The 14,079-nt window shown below is 44.2% G+C and overlaps 2 protein-coding genes across 2 annotated transcripts; both read left to right on the top strand.

The window, feature by feature from the left end:
• Nucleotides 1-477: 477 nt before the first annotated feature.
• si:dkey-191g9.7 (uncharacterized) lies at nt 478-10,230 on the top strand. Its single transcript, XM_062463532.1, has 3 exons — nt 478-694; nt 4,891-5,428; nt 7,244-10,230. Exon 3 carries the CDS (start codon nt 7,253-7,255, stop codon nt 8,807-8,809), a length of 1,557 nt encoding a protein of 518 aa, XP_062319516.1. The 5' UTR covers nt 478-694; nt 4,891-5,428; nt 7,244-7,252; the 3' UTR covers nt 8,810-10,230.
• A 385-nt stretch (nt 10,231-10,615) lies between these two features.
• On the top strand, nt 10,616-13,982 carry polr1c (RNA polymerase I and III subunit C). Its single transcript, XM_062463541.1, has 9 exons — nt 10,616-10,771; nt 11,027-11,098; nt 11,251-11,358; nt 11,455-11,587; nt 11,705-11,836; nt 12,622-12,774; nt 12,963-13,112; nt 13,211-13,327; nt 13,519-13,982. Exons 1-9 carry the CDS (start codon nt 10,700-10,702, stop codon nt 13,635-13,637), a joined length of 1,056 nt encoding a protein of 351 aa, XP_062319525.1. The 5' UTR covers nt 10,616-10,699; the 3' UTR covers nt 13,638-13,982.
• The last annotated feature ends 97 nt before the right edge of the window (nt 13,983-14,079 follow it).

Below are 14,079 nucleotides of genomic sequence, written 5' to 3'. Positions count from 1 at the left end.
TCTGACATGTGGATTACAGGCTGTGTGTGCTGTTGATCCCAAACTTCCAGCTTCTATTCATCAATTTGACTTAGGTTGTGACCCTAACCCTAACAGTTAAGCTGCTATAATCGGTTTGTGACTTAATGCTGGGCCTACTTGAATAATAGTTTGATTTACAAATAAACTGCATAAGTAAGGTAAGACCACTTCTAAATCACTTACATAACTATAGATATGTCACATGTGTACAATGTAGTACACCCAGTTTGTCAGATACCCAAGGCTGCTCACATTCTACACGTATTGCAAATCCAATATACCCTATACAGTGAACGCTATGTACCTGTGCTCAGAAACATCCGTCCAAGGATCGGTTCCACAGGTGCACATACTGTGAGCGTGTGTGCCCACATGAATATTCCGATGCAATGGGTGTGTCCGGGCCTCCGGGGGTGGTGTGTGTTTGCAGAAGAAAGAAAAGGAAGTGTATTCCAAGAGACACCTGCAAAGAGTAGTGGACTTTGGAACTGGGCCGTGACTTTCTGTGCGGACCCGACATTCACAGAAGCAGGCGTGAACACCGTTGTAAGGAAGAACATCTCTTCGGTCGTTTAAGGTGGGCCCAGACATATACACGAGCAAACACTTCTGAAGACCTGGAAACAAAGAAAAACAAAGACTAAAGGCCTACTACTACCTACTTGCTGTAAAGGTAACTCTTGATCATACAAAAGTGTGAGAATATGTTTTGGAGAATGTGAGTTCCTTGCATTTAGGGTTTGCATACTTTAAAGACTTAATGCAGTGTGAGAACAATTTCAGGTGTTTGTAGTTATGTTGGCTGTGTATATATTTAGCTATAGGCATGGTGTGTGTGTTTGAGTGAGTGCGAGTGTGTGCGTGCGTGCGTGCTGTACACTCAGTGTGTGGTGCCCGACATGACTCCTGGGCGTTAATCCTGCAGAATGGTTTGTCCGTACTAGACAACATTTTACAAGCGAAAACAAATATCAACTCTCAATTTTAACTCTGGATATGCTCTATTGGTAAGACATCATTAATCGTATTGGTATCAGAAACCTTTATGGGAGGTGGTATTTGTCTCTTTTGGAGTTTGTGGATCCAGGTGGACCTGAAGATTATTGTGAAAGAAAAAAGGTCGGCCTCCTCCAATCGTGTGAATTCAGTCCAGGTCCTATTTACACACATCAGTCAGCTGAGTGGAGAGAGAGAGAGAAACATAGGACTCATATTTATAGTGAACACACAGAAATAAGACACAGCTGCTATGCAGAGAAGCAGGCAGGATGATACGTATGATGTCATGTTTCTGCCCAGTCTTAACACAGGGCATGGGGAACACTGTACCGACAAGGATAACAATGGATATTAAAATGTAAGAGATCACATGGAGACTTGACTGAAAATAGAACATGTTAAGACAATGCTAAACCTGGTCAATCCTTCAATTTTCTCCCACAGTATTCCCTTAGGCCAATGACAATGAACAGAAAATAGATCAATTCTTTTCAATCCTGTTCCTGTCTTTGCACGAGGCACACAACAGCATACACAAACACATAATCGCCAGTGGGTTTTTGCCTTTCCAGTGCTACTCTCCACGCCATTTCAGATAACGACTTTTCTTGTGTTGTGTGTATTCAAATAATCATATGGCGTTTGCACAGAGATTTAGAGGTAAATGAGTACAAAGGCAGAAGGGGGAGGAAGGGTGATTCTATTCACTGTGCAAACTTCCCCATATTCTTTTCAGCGATGATCTCTGTTCTGTAATTACATCTGAACACATGATGCAATAGTGGCTTTCCTGTCGCTAACCATTGACAGTGCCCTGGAAAGATAAACTGTGGCACAGGACGGTGATGGTAGGAATCTGACGTTGCTCAGAAGCATTACTGTTATCTGGTAGAGATATCGGATGTCACCCTTCTTCCTCAACAGTGTGATTTGCGGGCCGCTTAATCACTCACTGATGAATGAGCCACAACAGTGTCTCTGTCACTGTTCACAAACTCGTTATCTATCTGAAACGGTCTCGCTCTCCTCCTTCTCTCTCTGTCTCAGTTTCTCTCTTGTATTTGCACACACATACCTTCACACAGATACACGGAAATGTACAAGACACACACCTAAACAAACACATGCTCCCGGAGGGGGCTGTGTGCTGGGATCTGTGCAGTAACCGATACTACTTGAGATTAGCGCTGAGCATCTCATCTTGATAATACTTTGGGCCATAGGGTTAATTCTGTACTTACTCTGACAATCTAGTAGGCTGGTGCTTTGTGATGAGCAACAGGATCTAACTGGGTTTCTTTCCTACAATTTCCCTCTCACTCTTTGCTCACTCTTTGAAGCACAACCCCTTAATCCCAACACATCTGTCACGGGTGCAGTCCCCCCCCCCAGCCTTTCATCCATCCATCTATCCATCCATCCTGTCTCTCATCCACCCCAGATCCAGATGTTAAGTCTAAGTTAATGAGAGTCCTCCTTCTAAAGCTAACCTTCCTTCCCCCACCCCTTGATCTACACAACCCACCAGCCCTCTCCATTAACTGATGTAACCAGTATCACAACACACTCAACGTAGTCTCCACACAGACGTTCCTCCTCACCCCACACAATGGCGTTTCTGGACATGCTGGCGCTATATAGGTGAAATCTTAATATCTCCCCAAAAAAGAAGTGCCATTTTCAGGTGAAATAACACTTTAAAATTGTACTCCTAGAAACACAAAATAAATGCAAAGTGCAACAGCAGGTGTGGAACAAAAAAAAGGTAAACAGAAAATAATACTTATATTATATTTATATATTTTATTGCATTTGTTTATTCCTATATTTTTTGTAATGGTAAAAAAACAGATTGAATTGCCCCCCAAATATTAGTATTTTGGAGGTGGGGGTGGGGGGCTCCGATTAGACAATCACCTAGGTTGCCCATGCCTAGACACGCCCCTGACCCCACACATCCTTTAGAGACCATAGACATCTCCCTAATCGCTGCACTGCCTATTAAAATAGAGTAATTAGGCCTATTTTTGCCTTTTGTGTCTGACTTATGCTATCATTAGCAGGCATGCCCATCTCAGCGCATTGCCTAAAGGTAAACAAGCTCTGTAATTTTATATTTCTGACAAGCTTGCTTGATGGCAGCCAGTGATGTCTTATTACTCTGACATACATCAAATGTTGTCCTCGAGTGTACAGAGTATGCTATCTCCTTCATCTCCCACCTGTTGCCGTGGTGAGGAGAGACCCTTTGTCATAGTTACAATTCCCTCTTCCTGTACAGCCGAACCCAGATGCCCCTGAGCCAATAGATTGTCACCATTTATTGTGCTTCTGAATGGATGCTTGTTTTGTGGGCCGGACACAGCTTTTGTAATATCTGAATGTATTTCACTGTACAGTTCATCGGATGACATTTTGCTGGTGTGGAGGAAATTGGGATAAGCACTGCTCCTTACATTATTGACTAATCAATAGAGCTAATCAATAGAACGTTCACTAATCAATAGAACGTTCACTAATCAATAGAACTTTCACTAATCAATAGAACTAGTCATCAGATTCTAGTTAGTATGTTCTCATGTGAGTTTGCTATTGATGACAGTATGTTGTGTCTTTGTGTCAGGTTGAATAGATGTCCGGGGCCAGGAGAAAGTACTGGGTTAGACTCTTGTGATGACGACGGGGAGAGCTCCACCTATGATCTCTCTCTGCCCTGAGAGTGGTCACGGGCTGGGAGCTGTGAATCTCTTTCTCTGTGACTGTTGTAACACCATGACTGCCTGACTGTCACTATCTATGTTTACATTCTTGTGCCCTATAAAAGATGGTCCTCCGGCCTGCAGAGCAGAGAGAGACATGGTTGAGACCTAAGCCTGGTGTTGTGTTGTCATTTATTGTCAGAGGTCTGGTTAATATAATATCCAGAACTCAACTGAACTTACTCACTCCGTTAACCCGTTAAGGAGTAGCGTCACATGTGATTCTGAACATTCCAACCGACTATTTTCCGATAGACAAAAACTATATGACAAACGCTATAGTATGGCTTCAAAATTTACAATTAGGAGGCTAACAAGTAACACTAGCAGGTAGTATCATTGCTACGAGTATTATGCTAGGTTGCTAGGTAACGGAAGCTAACTAAAACTAGCTAGCGAAGTTTTGGAAAAATAACTCACTCCTGAAGAGACGGACCAAACACTTTCTTCGTCAATGGTGTACAGTACAGTATGACGAGAAAGAGTTCATGAGAATCTTAAAATGATGTATTGGTGGTGTAAAGGCAATGACTTGCATAGCCTCCAAATCTAAATGTGACACTGGCAAATGATGTTCACATCTTTGAACTGATTATACAGTACATTTCTATCATTCTCAACAAACACATGGCATATGATGGGGAGGGCATATGTCCAGGTGTGAAAGCAGACGTTTCTCTTGTTACATGACAACCATGAACATTCCCAGCTGATGAACCGTCTGTTGCCTCACAGGGACTTGAAAAAATGAACATTCAACAGAGTCCCATTGAGTATTGCAGTTGCCATAGCAACAGGGACAGAGTGATGGGGTGTGGGTAAGGCAATAGGGGTTCGAGCTGGTGAAATATATATATATATTTATATATATTGTGTGTGTGTGAGAGTGGGATGAAGAGGGGATGGGAAACGGTGCTAGAGAGAGAGAGAGAGAGAGAGAGAGAGAGAGAGAGAGAGAGAGAGAGAGAGAGAGAGAGAGACCACACAAATAGAGAGTGTCTATTTGAGGGGGCGGCAGTTATCATCACGAAAAGAAAAAAAATCATCGCATTCATTCATGCATTTTCCTCCATCTCTTTTTTTCCCTCTTCTCTTTCTCTCTCTCTTCCAGGTGGATGGAGTGACAATGACGCCGGTTGCCTGACTATATCTCCTCATTATCATTCCCCTCCCCCTCCATCCCTCCAATCCCCTCCTCCCATCTACCCCCCACCACCACCGCCATACACAGCCAAACAGCCACCTCCATCTAGCTCTGCCTCCTATCGACACTCGGTCTCCACGAGAGGGAAATTGAAGATTTGCAAGTGCAGCCTCACATTTGTAATCAGATGAAAGAAGGGATTATCTAAAGGTTTCCTCCATCTTGTTCACGGCTGGGGCCGAGATAGAAAGAGGAGAGAGGGAGAGGGGAGGGGGGGGGAGGAGGAGGAGACTCGAAGAAAGAAAGAGGGAGGGAGGGTGTAGTAGGTAGTGCGTGGCTAGAGGGGGAGTCACCTGTGGATGTGAGGGGGGGACCAGCTTCTCTTTTTCCTCTACGAGATCCTGGATTGACGTCGGTTCTTCAGAAAGCTGGGAAAACGAATTGAAGCCTAGTAAAGGAGAAGAGGTGAAGAGAAAGACCTCAGGCACGAAGCTCAGATTGAAAGGTAAGCAGGCGTTACTGGTCTGCATGAGAAAGGCTGTCAGTATTTTCTGCCCTGAACTACCTGACTGTTAGATTTCAGGGTTGTGTTTTGGAGTATGATTTGTTAGGGAGTGTGTGCATGTGCGCAAGTTCCTATGCATACTCCTGTTTGTGTGTGGTCTGGGGGGGCGTCATTTCACTTACCAGGGTATTTTTAGCACCATTGAGGTAGGAAATCCATGCAGGCCTTGAATAAGTGAGTCAGGAAGACAAGCAACAATTGGCCATACTTTTATCCACCTTATATTGGACTGCTTTCTCAGGGTAATGTTTCCATCTAAAGCACATTTTTTGTTGTTTTAGATCTATTCTCGATGGATGATATATAGATTTTTATGTGTTCAGGGTTTTCAATTGGCATACTTTTGCAGAAGGTTACAGAATTTGATAATATTAGGCAAAGCAACAGGATCATATTACATCATTTTATTTCTTGATGAACCTTCATTTCTTGACCTAAGACACAAAAGCTGCACGTCGCTCATCCTACTCCCTTCAACACCAGTTTTCACATATATCAAGCTCCTTGATGTGGTGGGATCGGTGTGTGTGATGCCAAGCCCTTCCTTTAAAAATAGCTGCACACCTCTTCAGAGTCGACAAAGCGACTTCTGATCTGAGGACCCTTGCAGATAGGTGCCCAACATGGTGCCTTTCCAAAAAATAATAAAAAGGCCTCTTGCCTGATTAGAGAACCACTTGCAATTTGGGCAGGTAATGTCCTGAATAAGTGTGGCCTTTCACAATGTTAATTGACATTAGGATTTGCTAACCACATTTTTAAATACACAGTGTTATTGCATTTTAATATATATACAATATGTAATATATTCAATCTTTCATTCCAATGGCATGCTTGGGAGCTAGAAAAGAATCCCAGAAATCTATTCCAGCATTTGTTTATATGTTGTAATTTTACTCATCAACAATCTTTCCAAATGGTCTATTCATATCTTCCAGTATGGTACCTGATTGTATCGCGCAGACAGGTGTTGCCTATACTCAGGACTGAGTGGACTGAGATCCCCCCTGGGGTTAGGACAGCTCACCACCACCCTCTGATGTTCTTAGAAAGGAATTCACTTATATAAAGGAGGGAGGGACAAGACCTTAAACAACTCAAATACAATGGCCATTTTGTGCAAGCAGTAGTGTCGCATGTAGTGTTACAGCATTATGAGGACGGCCAACACTGTGTCTTAAAAGTAAAACGTTTTTACAGATCCTTGCTGTACGGTGGAACTCAGACCAAAAAGATGCAGCATTTTGGCCTCCAACTAATGCTTTCTAAGAAGGTACAGACAATCCTATGTTTCTCTTTTAAGCTTATGGATAAACAGCTGATCCAAAACTAATCTGATCGGCCTAATCTCTGCCTCTACCAGGGTTACCTGACAACTGTCCATGCCCACCCGTCTGTGCCCCAACCAATACCCTCTTAGCTTTGTCTGTCATCGCAATCTGTTGGCAGAGACAATGAAAGCTTTAACACTTTAATGAGATCGAAAGCAACATGAAAAAAAGGGGTTTTGATCATTAAAATGTCTAGAACAGTCAAAAACCTACGGTCTTCCAGTGTCTACTGCTATGTAAGGCCTGCAGCCCACCTCACCATCGCGAATGAGTCATGTGAGAACTAAGGAACCAATTTGGTTAGTACCAAATCACTGTGTTCATTCTGTTGTCATGATGCACTGTGTTGGCTGCTCTGAGAGGGGTGATTACGGGTCTGAGATACTCACGCTGGTAACATTCTCTTTCTCTTTGTCTGCCACAGGGTTTTCTCATGGCAGAGGGCGGGCCACCCGCTTCTGAGTTGTTCCCAACGGGGGGTGCCACAGTGCCACTTGATGGGGCCCTCTCCGCTGACCCCCTACTGCCCCTCTCCAAGAGCTCTGTTGACGTGCTGACTGCCCCACGGCACCAAGAGGAACCAAAGACATCCAGCGACCGTCAAACTTCATTTCTTCAGAGAGACAATGCTGGTAGAAGTCAGGTGGACAGTCAAAAGTCACCTGCGGACCCCCGGTGTACTACCCAACACCCGGCGGATCCAGTGCCACCCAGGACTTCAGCCCGCCCCCACAGCATAGCTGAGGCAAACACATCACAGAGGCTAGGAGGCGTTGCAAATCATAGCCTCCAAGTCGACCGGGGCATGATGTTGTCTGTGTGTAGGGAAGGCCTTGCAGTCTCCTCCACCTCCCAGAGAGACCTGAGATGGGACAGGCTGGGACCAGGACCGCTGCCTGTTCAGAGGAGTCATTCCGACACCCTCCATCTGGTCAGGGAGGCTGGAGGCCCGTCGCCCCCTGGTTACCCTGGGAGAGACACCCCTCAGGAGGCCCACCCCATGTTAGCCTGCAAGCAGGCCATGCAGCTGCAGCACTGCAACGCAGTCACCACCACCTGCCGCGGGGGAAACAGCGGAGGAGGTAGCCCCAAGCCGCAGCCTCCGGGCGGGTGTGTCAGGATGTGCAGCTCTGGTCCTTCCAATCCTACGTCGGAGGTCTGCGGAAATGCTCACCACCACCACCCGCACTGTGAGGAGGGTATGTGTCACGGCGCGTTTGTCCACCATGGGACCCTGGAGGACACGTTCGCGGCCTACTGCCACCCCCAGCCCATCCCAGCCCCCACCCAGCAGGCGCCACGCCTAGCCGGCGTGGACTCCGATTATCGTGACGCGAGATTGATGGCGGGTCACCCGGCAGCTAACCTCCTGGCCCTCCCTCGCCTCATCTCCTCCGTCAGTGAGACGGGGCTGGACGCCAAGCGCATGCTGCGCTGCTGCAAACTCAACTGCACCTGGGTGAGACCACTGCCCCCTGGTGGTGGAGGGCCGCCGCAGGGGGAGGAGTACGGCGGCTGTAGTACCCGAGCCGCCACAAGGGAGACAGGGACCATGACAGCCTGCAAGGAGCTCAGGGACGTAGGGGTGCAGACAGTCCATGCCCCTGAGCCTCCCCCACCCCACGTCTTCCCCCAGGTCTGCCTGGTCGAGGACTCCCCCAACCGGGCCGAGAACGCTAACGGCGTGGCGGAGGTGGCGAGCGGCGGCCAGAAGACCCCGGTGAAAGAGGTGAAGTGGGACGCGGAGGGAATGACGTGGGAGGTGTACGGGGCGTCGGTGGACCCTGAAGAGTTGGGATTGGCCATTCAACGGCACCTGGAGCTGCAGATCAAGGAGACGGCAGGCCGTGCCGCCAAGCTGTCTCGCCAGGACACCATCACCTCGTGCAAAAGCAGCAATGACACAGGGCGCAGGAGAAAGAGGGCCGGGGTGATGGCCTCCATCCGCAGTCCTGCCTGCTGCGCCCGCTCCAGCACCGCGGTAGACTGATGGAGGACAGAAGAGGGAGTGAAACCCAAACACTGTGCTCCTTGGCCAAGATGGCAGCTCATACACTCGATATTGTGACCCATATAGCCTACTAAAGTATGATCTGTCTTACAGCAGGAGAAATACATGTTTCCAAGAACCCACAAATATATAGAAAAACATGGCAAATGTAGGTACAATGAATGAAGGACAGAACAGAACTAAATGTATGAAAAGAAGGTTTCTTATTGCTTTGTTATAAGCTTAAACGTATATGTATTAAGCCTGTTCTCCTTTAATTTGCAAAACTTTTATCACATTTTGAGAATGCCCCTTCGACATTTTCCAGTTGGGTCATTAGGCTACATTGCATAGCTAAAGCTAGCCTTAGTGTATGGATAGGAATAGCTGCAAAAAAGCCCCAAAAGACAGAAAAAGGCTACTGTATAATAGCAATCTTTGATTGACTGTGCCTCATCATCCGAAGAAAACAATATCTTTGGTTGGTCTGCCGTATGTGGTAGTTTACAGTGGTCATTTGCAAAAAAAGTACCATGAAATCAAACTGTATGTAATCTGTTTTGTACCCTATTTCAACGTTTCATGTTTTCATTATCAATGTATTTTCGGCAAATAGGAGATTGTGCTTGTGTTATTATTGTGTGTTTTTTTCAGTCTAAATCCACAGCCAAAAAGAGGCTTAACTGGGTTGAGGGTTCAGTGTGTGTTTTGCTGTGTGTGACTTGTTCATTCATCCATAATGGCAACAGAAAAGATTTGAAGATCTATTGTGAATCCAAATATTATTAGAATTAGAACAGTATCTTCACAATGTACTGTGCTATAATAACCCTTGGTAGCAGTGTGCAATCCTGGTGTTGCACAATGGTAATTGGTCAGTTTGATTGATCTGTAACTAAGAATGGTGTGTAAGTAAAATGATGTACTGAATTAGGTTAAAGAGTGAAACGATTTGTATTAATCAAGAGCAGACAAACAAAACAATCTTAAAACCAGATTAGAATATATTTGTATTATAGGTTACTATTGCTGCAATGCTACAGTTCAGTTTGTTTTGGTAAAACTGCTTTAAGTACATCGTCAACATTTGAATCTTGGAACTGGCCCTGTGTTGTACACTGACTTACTACAGTAAATCAATCAAGAATCAAGTAAGGAATTTGTTTATGTTCCATACGGAATAATTTGTATTAATTTGACTAGTAATGACAATAACAGAGATGCCAACTGAAGCAACATTGGTTAGTATTGTTGAGTTGTGGTGGAGGAGGCCATATTTGACAGGAATTTTGTAGATTGTTGCTGCTTTCTATATACAGTCTGTATACTGTAGTTATGTCACCTGTCGGTTGATTTCATGATGGAAATGTCATGTATCTCAAAATGTGTTCTTCTGACTCTTAATGCCAGCAATAAAGTATATAAATAATGTGTCTTTTTATTGTTGTTGTTGTTGAAGCAGTGGCTTCTGGGAAACAAAGCTTTGAGTGAATGTCAGGTAAAATGTCACTGTTGGTTTTGGTAGTCTTCTTGAAACACCTCATCAGACCATATATGGTCCACTGAACATTTTGTTCATTGTGGTGCAAGGAACATCTGTAAAGATTTTTAGATCGCTAGTTCAAATCAATCCTCAGGGCTCATCATGTTGGTCTATTATAGTGCCACATATGGGTTAATTGTCCCTCTATCCCCATAGGTAGGTCAAGGTAGTTTCACTACTCGTAAAGCCTCACTGCTTGGGATGCATTATATAACAACTACGGTGCTTGGAGCCTTGAATAAAGATTTATGTTAATGACCCCATCTAGTGGAGGTTACACGCAGCGAGTACCACCGAAGAAGTAGAGATAGGCGGGGATAACAGACGTCAATGAAAACATTGTCAAAATGGCAGCGTCCAGGAGCAACGTGGATGAAATTCGGAATAGAGTAATTTTACAAGAATTTGGTGTTCGGAATGTAAGTAGTTGGTCAATCTTCTTGTGGAAAGATAAACCGGTAACTGAATTTTTGGTCGATGATTGGGAAACGTACGGGTGGATAAGACTGCTAACTTGCATGGTTCAGGTAGGCTAGTTCAAGCTAGCCAACCTAACTGTTGACCATACCGGTGGTATGCTAGTTCACATGTGACGTTTAGCTAGCTAACATGTTCAAATCAGTTGTGCTTAAGGCTTAGCTAACTTTAGATTTGTTTCATGCAAATGCTTGCAGGTTCATACAACTGACTACCCTGGTAATTACCCGGGCTACGATGATGCATGGAATATGCAGAAATTCCAAAAGGTAACTTCTTATCGTTGGCACTGTCTGTCGATGAATCTGTGAGACAGACATGTATTTTGCACATAAAAAAAAGAAAATGTTCAGGTGATTTATTGTGAAATGTCTTCGCTGAATCAATCATAATAAAAATATATAATCACCATTCTTTGCAGAATTTCAGAATCGATATTGTGGAAATGGATGAGACAACCATGGAGTTCGACATGGTGGGAATAGATGCTGCCATTGCAAATGCCTTTCGTAGGATAATGCTGGCTGAGGTGATTGTGTGCAAGATGATTGTGGCTGTATTAAAGTGGATGCATGCAAGTGACACAACTTTGGCTACCAAGGACTTATTATCTTTCTTCTCTCAGGTTCCCACCATGGCAGTTGAAAAAGTGTATATCTACAACAACACATCTATTATACAGGATGAGATTCTTGCCCACAGACTAGGCCTCATCCCCATCAAAGCTGACCCTCGTTTGTTCGAATACAGAAACATTGGTACATTCCCCCCCCCCCCCCCCTCTCTTTATAGTCTATGTCCAGTAATTCAGTGTAAGGCTTAAGACTGTCCAAAGGTATTAGTATTTTTTTTCCTTTGTCATTTTCTTTTCTCAGGGGAGGAAGGAGGGGAAGAAGAAGGCACAGAAATAGACACAATTCAACTCCAGCTGAAAATCAAATGCACTAGGAACCCTAGGGCCCCTAAAGACTCATCTGACCCCAGGGAGCTGTACCTTAACCATATGGGTAAATAAGGAGTCTTAGACCTCAATACAAATACATTTGCTCTCACTGTCTATACTTGACACATCACAAAGCCTACACCTAACATTATAATGCGAAGATCATATAAATCCTTGATGAATACCCCTATAGATACTAGCCTGGTCCTAACCAGACCCCTGTACATTTAATTTGTACAGAGGGTCTGGGATTGCTCCATTGACAAGCGTTTACTTCCTTGAAGGCGGGTACTCTGTTGAAGTTTAAAACTATTGGATCTGCTCAGAGCCACTGATCTGCCATAACCAATCGCTAGCGTTCGCCTTAGCCAACTCCTTCACCACTGCTGTAACAGAGCTAGCTGCCGCAGCCGGAAAATCAAACCTTTCCCGAACCCTGTGGGGAGGAGGGCCACAACATCATGGCCACCAACAAAACTCAGCAAGGATTGTTCTTGCTCCGGCTTTAACTTATGGATATTCGGCAGCGTTGCCACAACAGACCGAATAGCTTCGCTCGCATCTTTCTCCGCCGCCATTACTGAACTACAACTCAAACTAATGCACAACATCAATGTCATCGTTCTCAGCCACTCCCTCTGTTCGCTGATTGGACCTACAAAAAAATTGTTTCTTAAAACCGAGTAATACACAGAAATCCCAGACCTAGTACAGAAGCAAAATCAAAATTGAGCGGAAGTACGTAGGAGGGCAGAGCCAGGCTATATAGATACAGCTCAGTTTCAATCAATGTAGGATTTTGTGTTCCTGTGCATGGTTGCTCATTTGACCTCTTGTCTTTCTACTCAGTGTACTCCAAGGACATGAAGTGGGTCCCGATTGGGAACCAGGCTGACGTGTTTGCCGATGCCAATATTGGCCCTGTCCACGGGGACATCCTGATAGCACAGCTACGGCCAGGACAGGAGCTTGACGTTGTCATGAGCTGTGTGAAGGGCATCGGTGAGATACATTTCTGTCAACTCAGACACTGGGAATATTTATTAGTTTAGATGGATTTAATATTTGGTTATGTATAGTATATTTCAGACCTGTCTAATTTGAAGACTTCTCAAATAACTTAAAATACATATTTCTAGTAAGCTGTCTTACTATTCTGATTGGCTAGCTCTTGTGCTCCAATCCTACAGGTAAAGACCATGCAAAGTTCTCACCTGTTGCAACAGCCAGCTACAGGCTCCTCCCAGAGATCACTCTAATGGAAACTGTAGAGGGCGAGAAGGCAGAGAGGCTGAAGAGCTGTTTCTCACCTGGTGTAATTGAATTGGAAAACTGCAATGGTAATAACTTAATGGAAATTATTTCCACAAGCTTTTCCTTACATAATGAGTTGTTATACCATTGATTGGGTTTATGATTGCGGTCCTCTGCCCTGCAGGAAAGGTTATTGCCAAAGTTGTGAACAGCCGTCCAGACACATGCAGTAGGGAGGTTCTCAGACATGATGACCTCAAGAATCTTGTAAAGCTGGCCAGAGTGCGGGACCATTTCATCTGTATGTTTGCCTGTGTATTTAATCATTTACCATCACTAATTCCACTCCTGTTGCAGCTAATACAGATACAATAAAGACATAGCAAGCACCACATAACACATCTCTCCAGTTGCATGTTATTGTAGTCAACATTGTGTGTAGTTTTACATAGATTTCCCTTGTTGTTCATTTTTTCTTTTTCGCCCTTACAGTTTCTGTTGAGTCCACTGGCATCTTACCTCCAGATGTTGTGGTCACGGAGGCTATCAAAGTTCTTATGAGTAAATGTCGGAGATTTCTCAATGAACTTGACTCAACAGAGGTGGATTGAAAGCAAATTCAGTTGGACCAAATGCATATTCATCATATTTCCTGAAAAAGAATGGAACATTGGGTTAATCTGGAGAGTGTCATGTAACGTGATTCAAACTGTTGGATTTGCTCAAATTAAATCGGTGGAATACTGAGAATGCATTTGATGCTGAAATGGAACTTGTACAGTAGAGTGTTTTGTATTCAGATTTGTTTGTCTCGTATCAAATTGTATCATTTGTCGAGTACAATTATGAAAAATTAGTAATTTTCCTGAGTTATGTTGCCAGAGATTGCTGCCGTAAATCAGGATGAACCTGCTCCAGATAATAATTAAAGCGTGTCATTCAAACTTACAACCTTGTTGTCTTCATCTATAGTATAATTTTTTCAGACCACTCCTAAATTTGTTTTTATAATAGGGGTGGTCATTGTACATTTTCGAAGTACTACGATCATGA

The sequence above is a fragment of the Osmerus eperlanus genome, chromosome 6 (assembly GCF_963692335.1).
Source record: "Osmerus eperlanus chromosome 6, fOsmEpe2.1, whole genome shotgun sequence".
Lineage (NCBI taxonomy): Eukaryota > Metazoa > Chordata > Actinopteri > Osmeriformes > Osmeridae > Osmerus > Osmerus eperlanus.
Note: the sequence above shows the minus strand (reverse complement) of the source record. Positions and strands in the feature narration are given on the sequence as shown.

Bases quoted from the DNA above. Each gene is read 5' to 3' on its own strand.
- si:dkey-191g9.7 (XM_062463532.1), top strand. From the start codon at position 7,253: ATGGCAGAGGGCGGGCCACCCGCTTCTGAGTTGTTCCCAACGGGGGGT.
- polr1c (XM_062463541.1), top strand. From the start codon at position 10,700: ATGGCAGCGTCCAGGAGCAACGTGGATGAAATTCGGAATAGAGTAATT. The intron at 11,099-11,250 runs GTAACTTCTTAT...CATTCTTTGCAG, and splicing joins ATATGCAGAAATTCCAAAAG to AATTTCAGAATCGATATTGT. The intron at 13,113-13,210 runs GTAATAACTTAA...TCTGCCCTGCAG, and splicing joins TGAATTGGAAAACTGCAATG to GAAAGGTTATTGCCAAAGTT.